This window comes from Muntiacus reevesi, chromosome 9 (genome assembly GCF_963930625.1).
Source record: "Muntiacus reevesi chromosome 9, mMunRee1.1, whole genome shotgun sequence".
Taxonomy (NCBI): domain Eukaryota; kingdom Metazoa; phylum Chordata; class Mammalia; order Artiodactyla; family Cervidae; genus Muntiacus; species Muntiacus reevesi.
In genome coordinates this window covers 63,224,660-63,242,950 of record NC_089257.1, presented here as the reverse complement: position 1 = coordinate 63,242,950, position 18,291 = coordinate 63,224,660, and the positions used below count along the sequence as shown (strand labels likewise).

General features: G+C 48.3%; 1 protein-coding gene across 1 annotated transcript in view; it reads right to left on the bottom strand.

The window, feature by feature from the left end:
- Positions 1 to 16,612: 16,612 nt before the first annotated feature.
- Positions 16,613 to 18,291, bottom strand: part of TMPRSS13 (transmembrane serine protease 13) — a 31,626-nt gene continuing 29,947 nt past the window's right edge. The window contains exons 11-13 of the mRNA XM_065946137.1: positions 17,633 to 17,775; positions 17,328 to 17,480; positions 16,613 to 16,729 (exon numbers count right to left, since the gene is read on the bottom strand). Of these exons, the coding sequence (XP_065802209.1) occupies positions 16,703 to 16,729; positions 17,328 to 17,480; positions 17,633 to 17,775 (323 nt within the window). The 3' untranslated portion in view covers positions 16,613 to 16,702. The remainder of the gene's footprint in view (positions 16,730 to 17,327; positions 17,481 to 17,632; positions 17,776 to 18,291) is intronic.

The window sequence follows — 18,291 nt, the reverse complement described above, 5'->3', positions numbered from 1 at the left end:
GGCGGAGGCCGAAGTCTGAAGATGTATTATTGATGGTCTCTATCCTATGGGGTTATTATGAAGATTGGTAGGGAAAATATGTATAAAATACCTAGCAGTGCCTGGTGATGACAACTGCTCAATAAACATTTGTCTCTTGACTTTCCTGTACTGACCACACACACTTCGACCAGCTGTAACAGACAACCTTAACTGACACCTCTCTTGGACCTGGGGTATACCAGGCAGGTAACTAGGCACGTCCCACTCCTTCCCACACAACAGCCTCGAGTGCCAGGGGTCACTGATCCCCATTTTCCCCTGATCCTCTTTGCAGTGAACTCTACCTGTAGCAGATCACTGAGCCAAAAAGTCCTGAAGAAGGAATTCATAGGGCCTGGACTCCATCTCAGGCCTGTCCGTGCTGATCGTGCTCGGCTGCCTCTCCAGTGGACTCTGAACTCTCTGCTTAGTGCCTGTGGGAACGACAAAGGAAGGATAAGACCCCCTCCGGACAGGGGAACCTTGAAGATCATATCCAGGTTACTCATCGCCTAAGAGAAAACAGACACTAATCACCCCTGCCTCCGGACACTATCTATCAGAATGTAAGCACAGGCTTATCGGTTATTAACTGTTTGGAATGTAACTGCGGGCTGATTGATTATTGACTGTTTGAACACATAACACGGGAATGATGGGGTTATTGTAGTTGTATTTACCCTGCCTTTGTTTATGTAAGTCTCAAGGGAATTGAGGTGGTGGGTTTGGACACGTACACATGGGGTATAAAAGATTTTCACAAATGCTGGACGGGGTCCTTGGCTAAGAGGTGACTCTGCCTTGGGCCCGCCGGTGTAATAAACTGCACTCCACTATCTGCATTGTCCTTCTGAGTGAGTCTGTTTCCCGGAAAGCGTGGCTATAACAGTCCTAGCAGATGCAAAGAGGCAAGACAGCAGTGACTGCAGGGTCGGAGGGACGTGCACTGCTCTGACCCGTGTGCCTCTGCAGATCGCCAGGAAACTGGCTGTTCCAGGAGGAATGACCCCACCCCTATCTGGAGGACCACTGATCCATCCAATGTAACTCCTCAAGATGGTTTGGGGAGTGACCAAGAGGACTGAATGCCTTTTTCTGGTCTCTGGAGAGCCTTCGGGAGGCAATACAAATACCAACAGCCAATGTTAACTGAGCCTGTACCACAGGCCTAGCATAGCACTGATGAGCCCGCATACATGCTGTTCATTTCTGACACACGCAGGGGTGAGCGGCAGCTGAAAGTGAGAACTTAGTTCCCTGACCAGGAATTGAACTCTGGTCACTTGGGTGGAAACCTGGAATCCTAACCACTACACTAGGGGCCAACGGTTAGAGTCTACATCCCCAGTCCTCATCTGCCTTGAGAGGAAAAATCTAACAAGGATATAGACAGTATAAAGGAAAGGAAAGTATTTATTAGAAAAGCACAGTACATACAGAAAGGCACATGAGCAAACTCAGCAAGAGAGTACAGAGTCACACCTTTGGGATGTTTAAATCCTTTATTAGAGGGCAGTCTTCCAGGTCTTTGTTTTCCTCTTGGCCAACTGTCTTTCTTTGCCCCATAGCTAATTTGTCTCAGGACCCTCTCCTGGGTGTGCCCATATCCTCAGCCAAGATGAATTTCAATGCAAGGGCGTCTGGGTGTGTGGAGGGGGATGGCGAGACTTACTATTGTTGTAACCATGCATTACGGGAAACAAACTCACTCAGAAGGACAATGAAGATAGTGGAGTGCAGTTTATTACACCGGCGGGCCCAAGGCAGAGTCTCCTCTTAGCCAAGGACCCTGACCAGTTTTAGTGAAAACCTTATATACCCTAAGTGTACTTGCTCAAACCCACCTTCCCAAACTCCTTGAAACTAGTCTGGACAAGGTAAAAGAGAGATACGGTCAAAGTTAACCCATGATTCATGTGTCATAAGCCTAGATAGTTAAAACAGTGGAGGTTTATCAATAGGCCTGTGGTCATATCCCGATAAACATGATGGAATTTACGACTTTGTTCTGTTACAGAGATAATTAGCATATTCTTTTAGGCAACGGAGAGTCCAAGTACAAGTCCTGAGGCTCTTTTATCCAGGGGGTCTCGTTTTCCATTGGTATGCCATTTCTATAGACACTGGGCACAAAGTTCAGAGTCCATTGGGAGGGTGACCATGCCTGTACTTAATGTCCACAGCCTGGCCTTAGATGGAGTCCAGCTCTGTCTGTTTCCTCCTTCACTATGGTCTGGCACCCCCGGCCTTTTTGATCCCATGGAGTTTTTCTGCACATGTGTAGTGTCTCTTGCCCCAAGGATGGGAAATATGTGACCTCTACATGTTTTAACCTCTCTGTTCCTGCCAGAAAGTGTCCAGGGTCAGGCTATTTAGCCTATTCCAGTTGTTTTTGCAGCAGAGTGCAGTTAGGAGACTGGTCATAAATATGGAGCATGGAGCCCACTTGTCTCTTGCCTCAGGAAAGGTAAACAGGAGGCTGGTAGTAAGTGTTCAATCTGGAGCCTATCCCTTTCTTCCTCAAGAAGTGTGAACAGGGGGCATTTGGAAATGTCCAGCCTGGAGCCCATCTCTCTCTCCTCTCTCACCCTCATTTAATCAGCACAACAGCCTTGCAATACAGATCCTTTTTCTGTCACCGTTTCTCAAACAAGGAAACTGAACCTAAAGAATGAAGCAACCTTCCCAAAGTTGCTCCGTTGATCAGTCGCAGAGCCAGGACCCAAATCCAGGTGCAAAGCAGATATTTGTTTGGGGTTTGTTTGGTGAAGATGCAACCTTAGCTCATAGCCTTCAGGGGTTCTACACTCCTGGCTGCTTCTCCCCATGAGGAGACCCGGCTCCCCAGGTCTCCCACAATGCTTTATCCATGACAAAAGGACACCTTCTCACAACCACCAGCCACCCCCCCACCCCGACCCCTGCCCTGTATTGGACTGAGGCCCTGCCCCCCACGACCCCCACCCCTACCCCCACCCCCAGCCCTTTCTGTCACTCTCTGCACACAGAGTAATTAGCCAGGGATAGGCAGGAAATTGCTTTCTTTGTCCCAGCAACCTGTTTAAGGGAAGTACTGAGAGGCTTTTTTCCACTCCAAACAGGCCATCTCTCTGGCTCTCCCATTGAGAACTTCCTGCTTCCTGCACTGTTGAGATTAGATTTCTGTCTGTGATCAAAGAAGAGTGGCTTGTGGTTGTTCTATCCAGAGACTGGTAAGAAATAGGCACTTGGCTGGCGATGCATTTGGCTGCTGTCATTATTGTCATCATTTGAGATCTGCTGAGTGCCCCAGAGTGCCTGCCCTAGACTTGGGAGTGCTCAGAGAGGACAAAGTCAAGAGAGATGGAGTGAGCTTCCTGCTGCCAGGATGCCTACATGCAAATCTCCACCTGCAAGTCAAATATCCCAAAGCCTGGTGCACCACAGATGTGTTCAGATAAACTCATCCTGTAGGAGTTCAAGAGTGTAAGCAAGCTTTTAACCAGCTTTGCTAAAACAGAGCACTGCACTCCACCCCCAGGGGACCGCACTCTGAGAACCAGCGCACTAACAATGCATGTACCAATAGCACTGAGGTACCCACACATGTGTTCCAATGCATGTGCATGCACAGACATAACTTGCTCATAACTTGCTACCTCTTCAGCGTCCTCTGGCCCCACTCTCCCCTTCAGTCTTTGGGCTTCAGCTTCTCCAGCCTTCTCTGCATTCTTCAAGTCCTGCTCCTCCTGCCTCAGGAGGAAAAAGATAGGAGAGCAACCAATCGAGGCAGAAATGCTCCTGTGTGGTGTGGGCAAGTGTAGAAAAAAGATGCTTCCTGCCTATCAGCAAACAGAGGATGTTATGGCCAGGAAGCCACTGCAGCCACCCTGCCGGTGTGCCCTGAGGGAACTCAGGATGGAGACAGACTGGCTGCTGGCCATCAAGCCATCAGCCTCTGTGGCTGCCCCCAGCTGACTCTGAGGGGATTCAGGGTGGAAAAGAACAGGATACTGACCCTATATAATATATATAAGGTACATATCAAAGGAATGATTTTTTTTCCTTTTTGCTACTTGGCATGCAGGATCTTCATCATGTGAGATATTAGTTCCCTGATCAGGAATGGAACCCATCCCCCCTGTAGTGGAAGCACAGAGTCTTAACCACTGGACCACCGGGTATGTTCCCAAAGGAATGATTTCATTAAGCTAAACTCTTGCATCTTTCCATACAGAGAAAATTGCTAAAGTTCTGGGATAACAGACTTAGACGCTATGGAGGTGTAGAAGTTAAACAAACTCTTCTGAAAAACAGCATAGCATTTTCAATAAATATATAGACAGCCCTACTTACAGGAATGTACCTTTAGGAGATCATTGCTTCAGAATGAAGCATGCACAAAGAAATTTATGACGTTAGTGTTTGTAATATCAAAATCTGAAAACTAACTAACTATCCTATTTGAATATTGCCTAATTAAACTGGTACATGGATACTATGGGGGCCTCCCAGGCGGCACTAGTGGTAAAGAACCCACCTGCCAAGCAGATAACATAAGAGACTCGGATTCAATCCCTGGGTTGGGAAGACCCCCTGGAGGAGGGCCTGGCAACTCCACTCCAGTATTCTTGCCTGGATGATTCCACTGGCAAAGGGATCTGGAGGGCTACAATCCATGAGGATGCAAACAGTCACACATGACTAAGCACACACACATACACACATACTATGGAGTATTCTACAATTATTAAAGATGATAATATCCACCCCCTTGGGGAAGATGTGTCATGCCCTCCTCCAGGAGACCTACCTGAACCTGGGATCAAACCCCCGTCTCTTAGGTGTCCTGCATTCCTAGGCAGGTTCTTTACCACTAGCGCCACCTAGGAACTCCCATGGTCTAATGCAGCTGTCCTCAAAGTCTGGCTGCTGAGGACCCCAGAAGGTGTCCTGAGACTTTTCAGGGGGTCAGCAGTGTCAAAACTATTTTCATAATAATGCTGTGATGCCATTTGCCTTTTTCACTGTGTTGACTTGGCACCAATGATAAGAAACTAATGGTAAGCAAAACTATCACGAATTAAGGCTGCTTACCACTAATTGAGGCCACAGTACCAAACTGCGTATACCAAACTGTGTGCCTAGTCACTGTGTCCTTCACCAGCTCACACTTGCCAGATTTTAAGCGCATCTTTGATGAAGTGGTAGTAGTAATGTGCCTGCTGAGTCATGTCCGACTCTTTACGACCCCATGGACTGGAGCCCACCAAGTTCCTCTGTCCATGGGATTCTCCAGCTCCAGACAAGAATGGGTTGTGGGTTGCATTTCCTTCTCCAGCGGATCTTCCCAACCCAGGAACTGAACCAGTGTCTCTTCTATCTTCTGCATTGGCAGGCAGATTCCTTACTGCTGAGCCACCAGGGAAGCCCTTCAACGAAGTGGTAGAAATTATTAATTATTTAAAAGTATTCATTATTTAGTCTCAATCCTGAATACATGTCTTTTTAGTACTCAGTGTGAAAAATGGTAAGTGTGAACAAGGCACTTTAGGTGCATCCCAAAGTGCTAACTTGTCCTGAGGAAAAACACTTGCATTTTTGAGCTGCAAGCTGAACTAGCCACATTTTTCATGAAATATCATTTTTCCTTGAATGAAAACTAACAGACAAATGGCTATTTAGACTTGATAGTTGGCAATCACTTTCTCAAAAATGAACACAATGAGCTTGTCACAGCAAGGAAAAGAGCAGACAATACAGACAATATTTGTTGCTAGGGACAGAACTTAAACTCTCAATTGAAAATTAGAATTTTGGAAAATGTGCATCCTTCCCCATGGGCTTGACTGATTTCCAACCCTTAAATACTCTTCTAATGAGAGCAGTAGTGATATTGACACAAATTATTTTTGGTATTGTATAATGAAATATGTCAGCACTTGGAAGATGTTCATAACTCAGAATCAATATTTTCCAAATGACAAATTCATTATATTACAAAATTAGACATGGGTCAAAGACCCATTCAGGGCTTCCCAGGTGGCTCAGTGTTAAAGAGTGCACCTGCCAAGCAGGAAACGCGGGTTCGATCCCTGGGTCAGGAAGATCCCCTGGGGAAGGAAATGGCAATCCACTCCAATATTCTTGCCTGGAGAACTACATGAAGAGAAGAGGCTGGTGGGCTACAGTCCATGGGGTCACAAAGAGTTGGACTAAACAACAACAAAAGACCCATTCAGAGTGCAACATAGACCAGAGATTTTAAAGTAACTGTGTAAAAAAGTTCATTGACAGGTTTTCGATTCCACATTGCAGTTGACCTTTAAGAAACTGCCACTTGTCAAGTCTGAGTATACTAAGTATTAAAAAAAGTATTCATAATTATCCGAAAGGCTAATACAATATATTTCCATTTTCCAACCCTGTATTTGTATAATATTGAATTTTCTTTGTGTATTTCAACCAAAACAGCATATCACAACAGACTGAACACTGAAGAAAGAATGAGAACCCAGCTCTTTCATTAAGCCAGACATTAAAAACAGTTGCAAAAATGTAAAAACAGTTGCAAAAATGTAAAATAATGTCACTCATCTCCCTCTCTTTTGTTTAAAAATATTATTTCAGTGAAAACATTGTTTTCGTTAATATTTAATTACTTAGTTATAAATATAATGGAATGGGAACAGGATCTGTATACTAAAAACTAAAAAAATCTAGATGAAGGAAAATCTAAATAAATGGATAGACACGTCATGTTCATGGTTTGGAAGACTCAGTGGTTAACATGTTAATTCTCTCCCAGTTGATTGTAGATTTACACAATCACAATCGAAATTCCAACAGGCTTCTTTATAGATCTAAGCAAACTGGTTCTAAAACTTCTATGGAAATGTAAAGAGCTAGAATAACCAAAATGATGTTGAAAAAGAATAGACTTGGAAGACTCATCCTGCCAGCTTTAAGACATACTATGTTCCTGCTGTTGAGTCACTCAGTTGTGTGACTCTTTCAAGATCCCATGGACTGTAGCTGGCCAGTCCATGGGATTTTCCAGGTAAGAATACTGGAGTGGATTGCCATTTCCTTCTCCAGGGGGTCTTCCTGACCCAGGGATCGAACCCAAGTATCCTTCATTAGCAGGCAGATTCCTTACCACTGAGTCACCTGGGAAGCCCAAGACATACTATAAGACAGGGTGGCACTGGTCAAGGATAGACACATAGATCGGGGTTTCCCTGATGGCTCAGTTGGTAAAGAATCCACCTGCAATGCAGGAGACCCTGGTTCGATTCCTGGGTCAGGAAGATATGCTGGAGAAGGGATAGGCTACCCACTCTAGTATTCTTGGGCTTCCCTTGTGGCTCAGTTGGTAAAGAATCTGCCTGTAATGTGGGAGACCTGGGTTCGATCCCTGGGTTGGGAAGATCCCCTGGAGAAAGGAAAGGCTACCCACTCCAGTATTCTAGCCTGGAGAATTCCATGGATGGTATTGTCCATGGGGTCACAAAGAGTCAGACACAACTGAGTGACTTTCACTTTCACTTTCAGACATATAGATCAATAGAACAGAATAAAGTCTAGAAATATACCTGCACAAACATGCTCCATTGATTTTTTACAAAATGCAAAGACAATTGGATAGGAAAAGTACAGTCTTTTCAACAAAAGATGCTAGAACAACCTGGCATTCATTTGCAAACAAAGAAACAAACAAAAAAGTAGACCTCAATCTATAACTCAATGGTATCCAAAAAGTAACTCCAAATGCTTCTCGGGTTCAAGTGTAAAATTTCAAACAAAATTCTTAAGAGAAATATCAGAAAAAGATCTTCTTGCACTTGGATTTGGCAGAGTTTGTAGCACAGTCCTATTTTTAAAAAACTGATAAATTGGAATTTACCAAATTAAAAACTTGTTTTGTAATGACACAATTAAGAGAACAAAAAGGCTGGTCATATGCGGAGAAAATATTTACAGATCATATATTCAGCAAAGACTAGTATTTGAACTATGTAAAGAACGCCCAGGACTTCCATAGTAGTCCAGTGCTTAAGACTCTGAGCTGCCTGTCCAGGGGATGTGGGTCGGATCCTTGGTCAGGGAACTAAGATCCCACATGCTGCCTGGCATGGCCAAAAAATAAAGATAAATACATAAATCTTTAAAAAGAAAAGAACTCTCAAAACTCAACAATAAGAAACAAACCAACAAACAGGCAAAGGATCTGAACAGGAATTTCACTGAAGATGATAGGTAGATGACAAATAACACATAAAAACATGCTCAATATCATTAGTCATCAGAGAAATGCATGTTAAAACCACAATGAGATGTCATTGCACACCTATTAGAAGAGCTGCAACAAAAAATACTGACAACAAGAACTGGAGAGGATACAGAGAAACTAGAACTCTCTCTTTTTTATTGGAGTATAATTGCTTTATAGTGTTGGTTTAGTTTCGGCTGTACAATGAAGTGAATGAACCACATTTATGCATACTTCCCTTCTTCCTTGGATTTCCCCCCTTTTAGCTCACCACAGAGCACTGGGTAGGGTTCCCCGTGTTATGCTGTAGATTCTCGTTAGTTACCTATTTTATACATGGAGCAACTAGAACTCTTACGCAGCAGGTGGGAATGTAAAAAGGTACAGCCCCCTGAAAACAGCCTGGTAGTTTCTTACAGAGTTAAACATACGATAACCATAATGGGCGGCGACCTTGGACAGCGGACCGCATCGGCCGGGCGTGGCGGCGTGGACCCGGCCGCGGCAGTGCCGCTGCTTCACGGAACCCGCCACTGGGCCCAGCGCATATTTGCCTCACAGACTGAGGGGGAGCTCACAGTGACCCAAATTCACAAAGAAAAATGTCCTTGAGCTACAGCTATCAAAGTCACTGACATCTCAGGAGGCTGTGGGGCAATGTATGAAATTAAAATTCAATCAGAAGAATTTAAAGAGAAGAGAATTGTTCAGCAGCACCAGATGGTTAATCAGGTTCTAAAAGAAAAAATCAAAGGTATGCACAGATTGCGGATATTTACCTCTGTCCCCAAATACTGACCATACTCTGGCTGCATTGATGCTGCTAAAACTTTGGATGAATTTTACTACCACCATTCTTTCCTCAGCATATGACAAAAAGTTTATCTATTATGTTCATAGACACTTTTATATTGTAATTATAGAAGAATATGGTATCTATTTAGATATTAAATTAAAGGCAACAACAACTACAGATAAAAGATAACCATAATGTCAGGCTTCCCAGGTGGCACTCGTGGTAAAGAACCCAGCTGCCAATGCAGAAGACATAAGAGATGCAAGTTCGATCCCTAGTTCAGGAAGATCTCCTGGAGGAAGGCAAGGCAACCTACTCCAGTATTCTTGCCTGGAGAATCCCATGGACAGAGGAGCCTGGCAGGCTACAGTCTGTAAGGTTGAAAAGAGTCAGACAAGACTGAAGAGACTTGGCATGCATGCATGCGTGCAACCATGATGTCACCTAGGGTAATTTATCCTAAAGAATGAAACTTAGGTTCACATGATAATCTGTATACCACCATTGAGATCTGTGGTAATCTTGATTTCTGCCATGATCTCATCAAGAAAGAATGGCTTTTCCCCTAGAGAGAAATTATTTACCTTTGTCATAGGTCAAAAAATTCCGACACACTGGTGGTGTACATAAAAGAGACAGGCCTGGACTTCCCTTGTGGTCAAGTGGTTAAGAATCTGCCTACCAATGCAGGGAACAGGAGCTTGATTCCTGGTCCAGGAAGATCCCACATGCCTTGGGGCAACTAACTACGTTGGGGCAACCACAACTACTGAGACTGCGCTCTGGAGTCTGTGTGCCGCAAATTCTGATGCCTGTGCCTAGAGCCTGTGCTCTGCAAAGAGAAGCCACAGCGATGAGAAGCCCACCACAACTGGAGGGTAGTCCACTCATCATAACTAGATAAAGCCCATCCAGCACAGCCAAAAACAAACACATACATTTTTTTCTTTTCTTTTTTTTAAGTGACAGAGACAGGTCTGAGCTGTCTGCAAGGAGAGAAGGTCTTTGGGGATTGAAGAGTGGAGAGCAGCCTGAGATTGACCCAGGGAGAGTGGGGCTCCTGAGCCTAGGGGTACAGAGGGCAGCAGGTGTGTGAGCTACCTTTTACCTGTAATCCCCTAAAGGGACCTGTGATGGCTGCAGACTGGGAACTCCACCACGAGCACGGTGGACAGGCTCTCCTGTGGCTGAGCTTCTGGGGGAAGAACATGGTGAGAGATGTTTTCCAGCCAGGATGAGGCGGTTCAAAGTCAAACTTTAATCTGGTTTTAAAAAGAAAGATGACATTTCTTGTACTTTAATGATATGGAGCAAATTCCTACTGGCTCCACTGATACTGGTTAGAAAATCCAGGGTGAGTATATACCCCGAGAAGAGAGCTGGTGTCCCAGGAACACCAATAATACAGTGTATGGAAGACAGAAGGGGCAGCCAGAGGGTCAGGAGGGGAACTGGGAGAGCTTGATTCTGCAGAAGCTGAAGCAGTTTCACAAAGTAGAAAGTACTCGAGAGGGAAATGCTGCAGCTTCAGAGCTCTGGTAAGATGAGGACTGAAAACGTTTCCATCGGATCTGGCAACGTGGCGATTCACAGACGTGACGGGGTAGGAGCCAGATGGCCGTGGATGGATCAGTCCACCAGGAACAAAAATGTGTGTCCCCTCACGGCCCTGAATTGTCAGTTTCTTTGGCTGGGTAGTCAGATGACACCAGGGCAGGGCCAGGGACAGGAAGCCATCCTGGTTCTATCAGTGAATGAGAGAGCTGGGTGAACCCAATTCAGTGAGTTGCCATGGCTCAGAGAAGCCACCAGTAGGGGAGGGCATCTACCCCAGGTGGTAGTCTCATCTGCTTGGAAGATCAGGCCATTGTTAGGAGACTAAGAGAAAAGTTCCTAAACCCTGAAGATAGAGTCAAATTTCCCTCTCCTATGACTCCAGTACCCTTGCCTGGAAAATCCCATGGATGGAGGAGCCTGGTAGGCTGCAGTCCATGGGGTTGCTAAGAGTCAGACACGACTGAGTGACTTCACTTTCACTCTTCACTTTCATGCACTGGAGAAGGAAATGGCAACCCACTCCAGTGTTCTTGCCTGGAGAGTCCCAGGGACAGGGGAGCCTGGTGGGCTACCGTCTATGGGGTCGCACAGAGTCAGACATGACTGAAGTGACTTAGCAGCAGCAGCAGCAGCAGCATGACACTTGTTGGGTGGAGGGATATGAGGTGAAAGATCTGTCCTTTTTGTTTCAAATTTGACATTTGTTGAGAGATCATAATATGCCAGTCACTTTGCCCTGTGTGTTTACATGCATCCTCCCACTTCATCCTGCACCAATGTGTGGGCTGGATACACCCATGTCACATATGAGGAAAGAGAAATCGGCTTGCTCAAGAGCAGAGCCAAACAAGTGGCCAAGCCTGGAGGTACCTGGAGAGATTTGTACCTCCAGGTGGTTGGTTTCCAGCTCCAAGGTTCTCTCCACTGCAACATAGCATAATTAGGAGAAATTATTCCAATAAGGGGCTTTCCTGGTGGCTCAGTGGTAAAGAATCCTCCTGCCAATATAGGAGATGTGGGTTCAATCTCTGAGTTGGGAAGATCCGCTGTAGGAGGAAATGGCAACCCACTCCAGTGTTCTTGCCTGAGAAATCCCATGGACAGAGGAGCCTGGCGGGCTACACTCCGTGGGGTGGCAAAAGAGTCAGACATGACTTAGCGACTAAGCAACAACAGCAACAACATTCAAAGAGGATTTCCGGCTCCTTCCTCATTTGAAAAGTGAAGAACTTCTGGGACTTGGGGCTTAGACAGAGGAGACGATTTGTCATATCAATAGATTTCCCTGGCAGGAACTGAGTGTGGAGGACCAAAGGCCAAGCCGTGCTCCTCCTTTCTCAAAGGACTCATCTAATAACACCTCCTGCCTGGGCCATCCCAGCTGCTTATCTCCAGAGCGTGGCCCTCCGTGTTCCCTGGCTGGGTTCGCTGTAGGACCAGTATGGAGCTTGCTCCCTGGATGGGTGGCAGTGTCAGGGAACAGGAAGCCTGAGCCAGAGCAGAGGAGGTAGGGAATGAGTGGCACGTGCTTCCTGGAGTCACCCACACACATCGAGGAGACGTGGAGGCATCCTGGAGCCGTGGCGTGTCATGGAATCAGAGGGAAACCATCCCCTTGGGGACTGGGGGTGCGGGAGGTGCCAGGGGGCCTCCGCCCATCCATGAATCTTTTGTCCTGGGTTCTAGAAACTGCCTGCTCTAAGTTCTGGTCATGTGGCGCTCTGAGGGATGTGCCCATCCTCCCGGGGTATTGCCCACCCTGCCCCTCGGACTGCGGAAGCCTGGTGGAGAACAGAAAGATCCACAGAGCCAGATGGCAGACCCCAGGAGGGGGCAGCTAGGAAGACTCCACCTGTTTTTTAAAACAGCTTTTAACATCATACAGCCTGGATTCAAAGTCCAGCTCTGCCACTTAGCAGCTGTTAGTCTGGGGGAAGCTTATTTCACTTCTCTTGGCCGCGTTTCCTCATCCGTAAAACAGGCCATAAAATGCCTGCTCCAAGCTCACAGGAGATAATACACACCAAGTGTTGCACAGCCTCTGGTACACAGCAGACATTCAGCAAAGGCTAGCTATTCTTGTCATTATCCTCCTCATTGTCATTACGAGGAGCTCTCCATGTGCATCTCCCAACCTCCTTCCAATTTCATCAGAACATTGGCTGAGCAATTATGGGCAACAATAGCTCTTGGGAACCTAACCAAACCCCAGAGGCAGCTGGATGGGCAGCGAGGCTGTAACTGGCTCCTCCTCCAAAGTGTCATCTTCATCTGCCCCATTCCCAACACATTCACTTGACCCTGCCCCTCTCCGCAGGGAAATTCCAGGGAAATTCAGCCGTCAACAGAGCTGACAAAGCCAGAGAGTTTTACTGGTGCCTGGAGAATGCCTGGGACCCAGTGAACACAGGACAGTGTTGCCAGCAAACCCTCCCCTCAGTACACACACCCATCTCCTTGGAAATTCTGGATCAATTTGGGAAGTCCCATCACCCACCCTCCATGAGTTTTTTCTTTTCTTTTTTATATATATCTCTAAGGTACTTTGGCTTCCCCGGTGGCACCAGTGGTAAAGAACCCACCTGCCAATGCAGGAGACTTAAGAGACATGGGTTCAGTCCTTGGGTTGGGAAGATCCCTTGGAGGAGGGCTTGGCAACCCACTCCAGTGTTCTTGCCTGGAAAATTCCATCAACAGAGGAGTCTGGAGGGCTCCAGTCCACGGGGTCGCAAAGGGTCGGACACAACTGAAGCGATTTAGCACACAGCACGACATGGCTAAGGTATCTTAGTCTAGCTGGGAAATTCTGAGGCTCTCCCAGTCTCTTCCTTAATTCTTTATTTTTATTTTTTGTTGCACTGGGACTCCGTTGCGGCACACAGGTTTTCTCTAGTCGCATTCAGCGGGGGCTCCTCTTTGTCGCGGTGCGGTGGCTTCCCTTGTTGCGGAGCACAGGCTCTAGGTTAGAGAGCTTCAGCAGTTTTAGCATTTGGGCTCAGCAGTTATGGTGCTTGGGCTTGGTTGCTCTGCAGCATGTGGAATCTTCCTGGACCAGGGATCAAACCTGTGTCCCCTGCATTGGCAGGCAGATTCCTATCCACTCCACCACAAGGGAAGTCCTTATGATTTTTATAGCCTTTATAGATGTCCTGGGCCTAAGGAATACTTTTATTTTTCCCATCTAGAGATTGCTTTTTCTCCTACCTCCCCCAAACATGCACACGCCTTGTTGTTCAGTTGCTCAGAAATGGCCTAAGCCCTAACTCTCTGCCCCAAGGCCTGGCTTTTGGGATCTGACCAGCTTCCTCTGGGAGACAAAGATGGCTGGTTTTCCTCCAAAATAAATGTTCGCTCCTGCCTGGGAACTGCCCAGGACTGCTTTTCTTAGGGCCTTCCCCAGTTGATCTAGTTGGTGCCACATGACATATGGACAACCGTAAAATATGTTGTCAGAGGTAGAGTGAAGTGCTATGGATCACTTCTGAGTAAGAGCATTTAAAAAATGGATCTGCATTCATGTTTTCTTTCCTCTGTCCTCTCACTGGAAGCAGATGACAAAGTCACTAGGCTGAAAAAAGTCTGAGTCCCTGAAAAATCACGTGGAAGCAAGTCTCCTGTTGGCTAGACATCCTCATTGGACCCTTTGAAAGATGAGACATAAACTGATTGGGTCAAGTCGCTGAGACCATGGGAGATTGTGGGCTCTGTGACAGCAGTTGTGTTACCCCCACTGCTCATCCAGTGAGCCTGGCACATGCCCCCTCCTCGTGCTTTGTCGTGCAGATGGAGCGAGAAAATAATTGGAGGAAGGATTTGCCCTGGCATTGATGGGGGTAGGGGGGGAGGGAATTAGACACTCTGGAGGTGTCCAAAGGCCAGGCCCATGGGGGCAGGCTTGGAGAATTCTGTGCTCACGGCTAGGGGCACGACTGGGTGTAGTGGGGGTGGTGTGGGTGCTGGGCATTCATTGTGGGAACATAATATTAAATGAGGTCAACAATATGAAAGAGATCAATATATTAAATGCAGGAAAAGTAAGTATGGAGCAAGAAGGACTAGATCTTTCAGAAGAGGCCAATGGAACCACCCATCCAATTCTCTTGGAAACAGTTGAGTAAGCACTGGGGCTTCTTCGTAAACATGCCTTTTGCTGAGCTGGCAAAGTCAGAGGTAGAGAAAGAGAAAGGAGGCAAAAAGGACTGCTGGACTGCTCTTCCCCCACCCATCTGCTTGGTGGAGACTCACATACTCTTTAAGACTTATTTCAAACCTCACCTCCTCTGGGAAGCCTTCCCTGACCTCTCCAGGTGAGGCTGCTGGCTGTGTTCCAAGCACAGTATCCACACTGAATCACAGCTTCCATCACACTGGGTCATGACCTTGAGTTCCTGAGGACCACTGTTGTTTTTGTACCTCCTGGGCCTGCTACAAGTTCCTGGTACAGGGCAGGCACCAGTATGGTTGGTAAATGAATAAATAAATGAATCATATGATTAAATGAGCAGAACCCAAAGCTGAGGAACCAAAACTAAGAACCAAACTGAGGATGCCTGAGCATCTGGGTAGACAGCCTCAGTTTTCTACCCAGGGTACCACTGAAACCTCCAATAACAAATCTTTCAGGTCACATAGTTTTTATTGTTGAAGATCACTGCTGGGGTGCTGTGGACATGAACACTGCTGTTCCCAACCTCAGCCTTGATAACACATCACCAGCCCCCTCAGAACCTTCTGAGCCATGCTAGCCAATCCCAGCTGCTCTTCCAGAACAGTCTATCCCCCAAGCAGCCACCTGCCTTAGCTGGGCTGGGCTGATCTGCTTGGACCCCGCTTCTGGGAGTCATAGCAACACCAGATAGACCCAAGGAAGGTAGGAGACAGTGGGAGAACCAAGTGCCCCAGAGAAAAGGATGCAGAAGATCCGGGACTTCAGCTGACTCAGAGGCCAGACTCACTGATGCCCCGCAGGAGGGGCAACTCGGATCCTTCAGAAAGGCAGTTTGGAGGCAGCCTGGGGACAGAGTCAGCTTTCTCTCTGAGGCAGTTTTCACGGCAACACTGTGTCCCTGGAAAGGTGAAAGATGGGGAAAGCTGAGAAGAAATTCCAAAGTCCCAGGACATCCCTGTGTGCCAGAGATGCCCGTCCGCCTGGATTGTCCCAGGCTCTGGGCCCAACAGAGAGGCAGCCTCGGTTCCCTCGTGCTCCTGTAGCCCCCGGGTGCAGCAGCAGTGTGGCAGTCTTGGTGATGGATCTGCTTCCCTGAGTATCTCAAAGGGCCCCTTCATCTGGCCCCTTGAGGCCGAGAGCATTACACGGGATGCCAAGGGGATACAGCTGCCAGGAGTCCCTCAGAGTTCTTGGGGCGATTGAGTGGCTAGCTCTCTTGGCTCCTGGAATTTTGGGAGAATCTTTAAATAATACATTTACTTCCGTTACTTGAATATAAAAATGAAATGAAGTTTGCCTCCAACAGCCTGTGACGGAACGAAGCAATAAGCCCTGTGCTGAGTGGTCAGCATGCACAGCCAGGGGCAGCCCCTCTCCAATTCCAGCAAGAGGGCTGAGAGGGGGCGGGATGGGCTGAAGGTCAATGGGAATGTCTTCCCACTAGAGGCTGTCCAGGCACTCCGTGAAATCTGATACTGTCCCTTGCTGGCGGTGATGGTTGGACCACAGGGGGCTGCCTGTTCTGGACTAGTCTCCAGTGAGGGTCAGGGAAACAAGAATTCCTGACGTGGCCTTCCAGACCATCCCGGGGCTCCGCCTCCTCCATCCGTGATGGACACTTCCATGTTGGGGAACCCCTCATGGGGCCCAAACAGTTGTCTTCAGGTGATTTCCAGCCAAGGGTTTGGGAAGAGCTGACAGCTCTCCTGATTTCTGAGGACCTTGGGAGAGCAGCGACACACACACGTAAACATACACACATGCACACACACGTGTGCATTCACAGAGGCAGCAGACAGTGGAGGTGGCAGTAATGATGGTGGCCTTTAGCCCGGAGGAGGTTGCAAATGGCTCAATCCCTTTGGCCAGAGTCTTCACGGTGGACTCTGAGATGGCGCAGGACAGCTGTTTACTTTTTCCGGAAGCGCACCTCCCTCTGAGGAAGAGAGGAGAGAAAACAGGGTGAAGCTGGGCTGGGTACAGAGGCGGTGCGGGCTCAGAGCCTAAAATCAGCCCAACCGTCACCGGGCACTGCCCCTCAGGAAAGTGGGGCGGCCAAGGGGACAAGATGGAAGCAGTTTCTGAGAGACCCGCCACCCTGGATTTGCAGAGCGGCCTTCCCCACCCTTACCCGAGCTCTCACTGCCTGGGTGGAGAAGGGAAGGGCCGGCACAGCTACAGGAAGGATGGGGGTCGAGGGGAGGCAGGGGCTGGGCTGGGTCAGCAGAGGTGGGGCAGACCTCCCCTTCCCGATGCCCAGTTTCCTGGGAGACAAGCCTCCTGCCAAGGAGGGAAGGCCTCCCCAACTCCATCATCGCGGGGGAGAGGAGAGGGGTACTGGGGGCCGGTCCCCAGCCTAGCCCCCACCCCTTTCCAGCCCTCTAGGCTGTGTTTTGCGGGAGGAAAAGGAGGGGAAGAAGTCCACCCCCCCAAAGGCAGGGGGTGCAGAGATCCAGCTGAGACCCTGGGGAAAGGCCAGGCCCACTTCCAGGCACCCTGCCTTGGGGGTCCCACGCCTCCGGCAGGGCCCTTACCTCCATCTTGCTGTATATCCAGGGGAGCACTTCGGTCACCTTGGTGTACACGCCGGGTTTGTTCCTCTGGCCGCAGCCCGTGCCCCAGCTGGTCACTCCTGCCAGGTACCAACGGCCGTTCTGCTCGCAGACCAGAGGCCCCCCGCTGTCTCCCTGCGAGGGAGCGTGCACGTCAGCAGGGTGGGAAAGGTGGTCCTTGAGCAGGAAACGGTGGGCCCCCGACTCTCCCTCCGACCACAGCACCCCAACCTTCCTCCCTTCCCTCTGGGCCCCAGGACCTGAGCCCCACGCAGAAGCGAGCCCACCTGGCACGAGTCTCTGCCTCCTCGCAGGTCCCCCGCACACATCATCCTCGGGGTAAGGTAGCTGTCGTAGACTAAGTAGTCGTTGCACTTCTTAAAGTCAATGAGGTTGACCTGCACCTCCCGGAGAAAGGGGGAAGTCCTCTCTTCAGTGTGGTGGGGTGGAGAAGAGAAAGGGTGGGAAGGGAGTGAGACTCCGGGCATCTTGGAGGCCTTCCAGCTGCCCACACCAGGTCCCAGACTGGCAACCTCCCAGGCGTGGAGGGTACCATTCCCATGGTGGGCCACCCAGGACGCAGGGGCACATACAGCCTCACACCAGACACAAATCACTACACATAACAGAGACACACATGCAGAGACAAACCCACAAGCCTATCAGGCTGCCTGACACACACACAAGGCTTTTCTGTATTCAAAGCAGAAAAGATAGAATGGAAAACCCAAAAGAACTTTTCAGTCAACCCAATAGATCACTTCATTGCTTTTGGTAATGATGTGCTTTAAGGAGAACAGGTGTGATGAATCCACTTACAGAAGAAGAAATTTAGGGCTGAAGAAGGACTTGCCCACAGTCACAGGTGGCCCTAGTGATAAAGAACCCACCTGCCAATGCAGGAGGCCTAAGAGATGCAGGTTTGATCCCTGGGTTGGGAAGATCC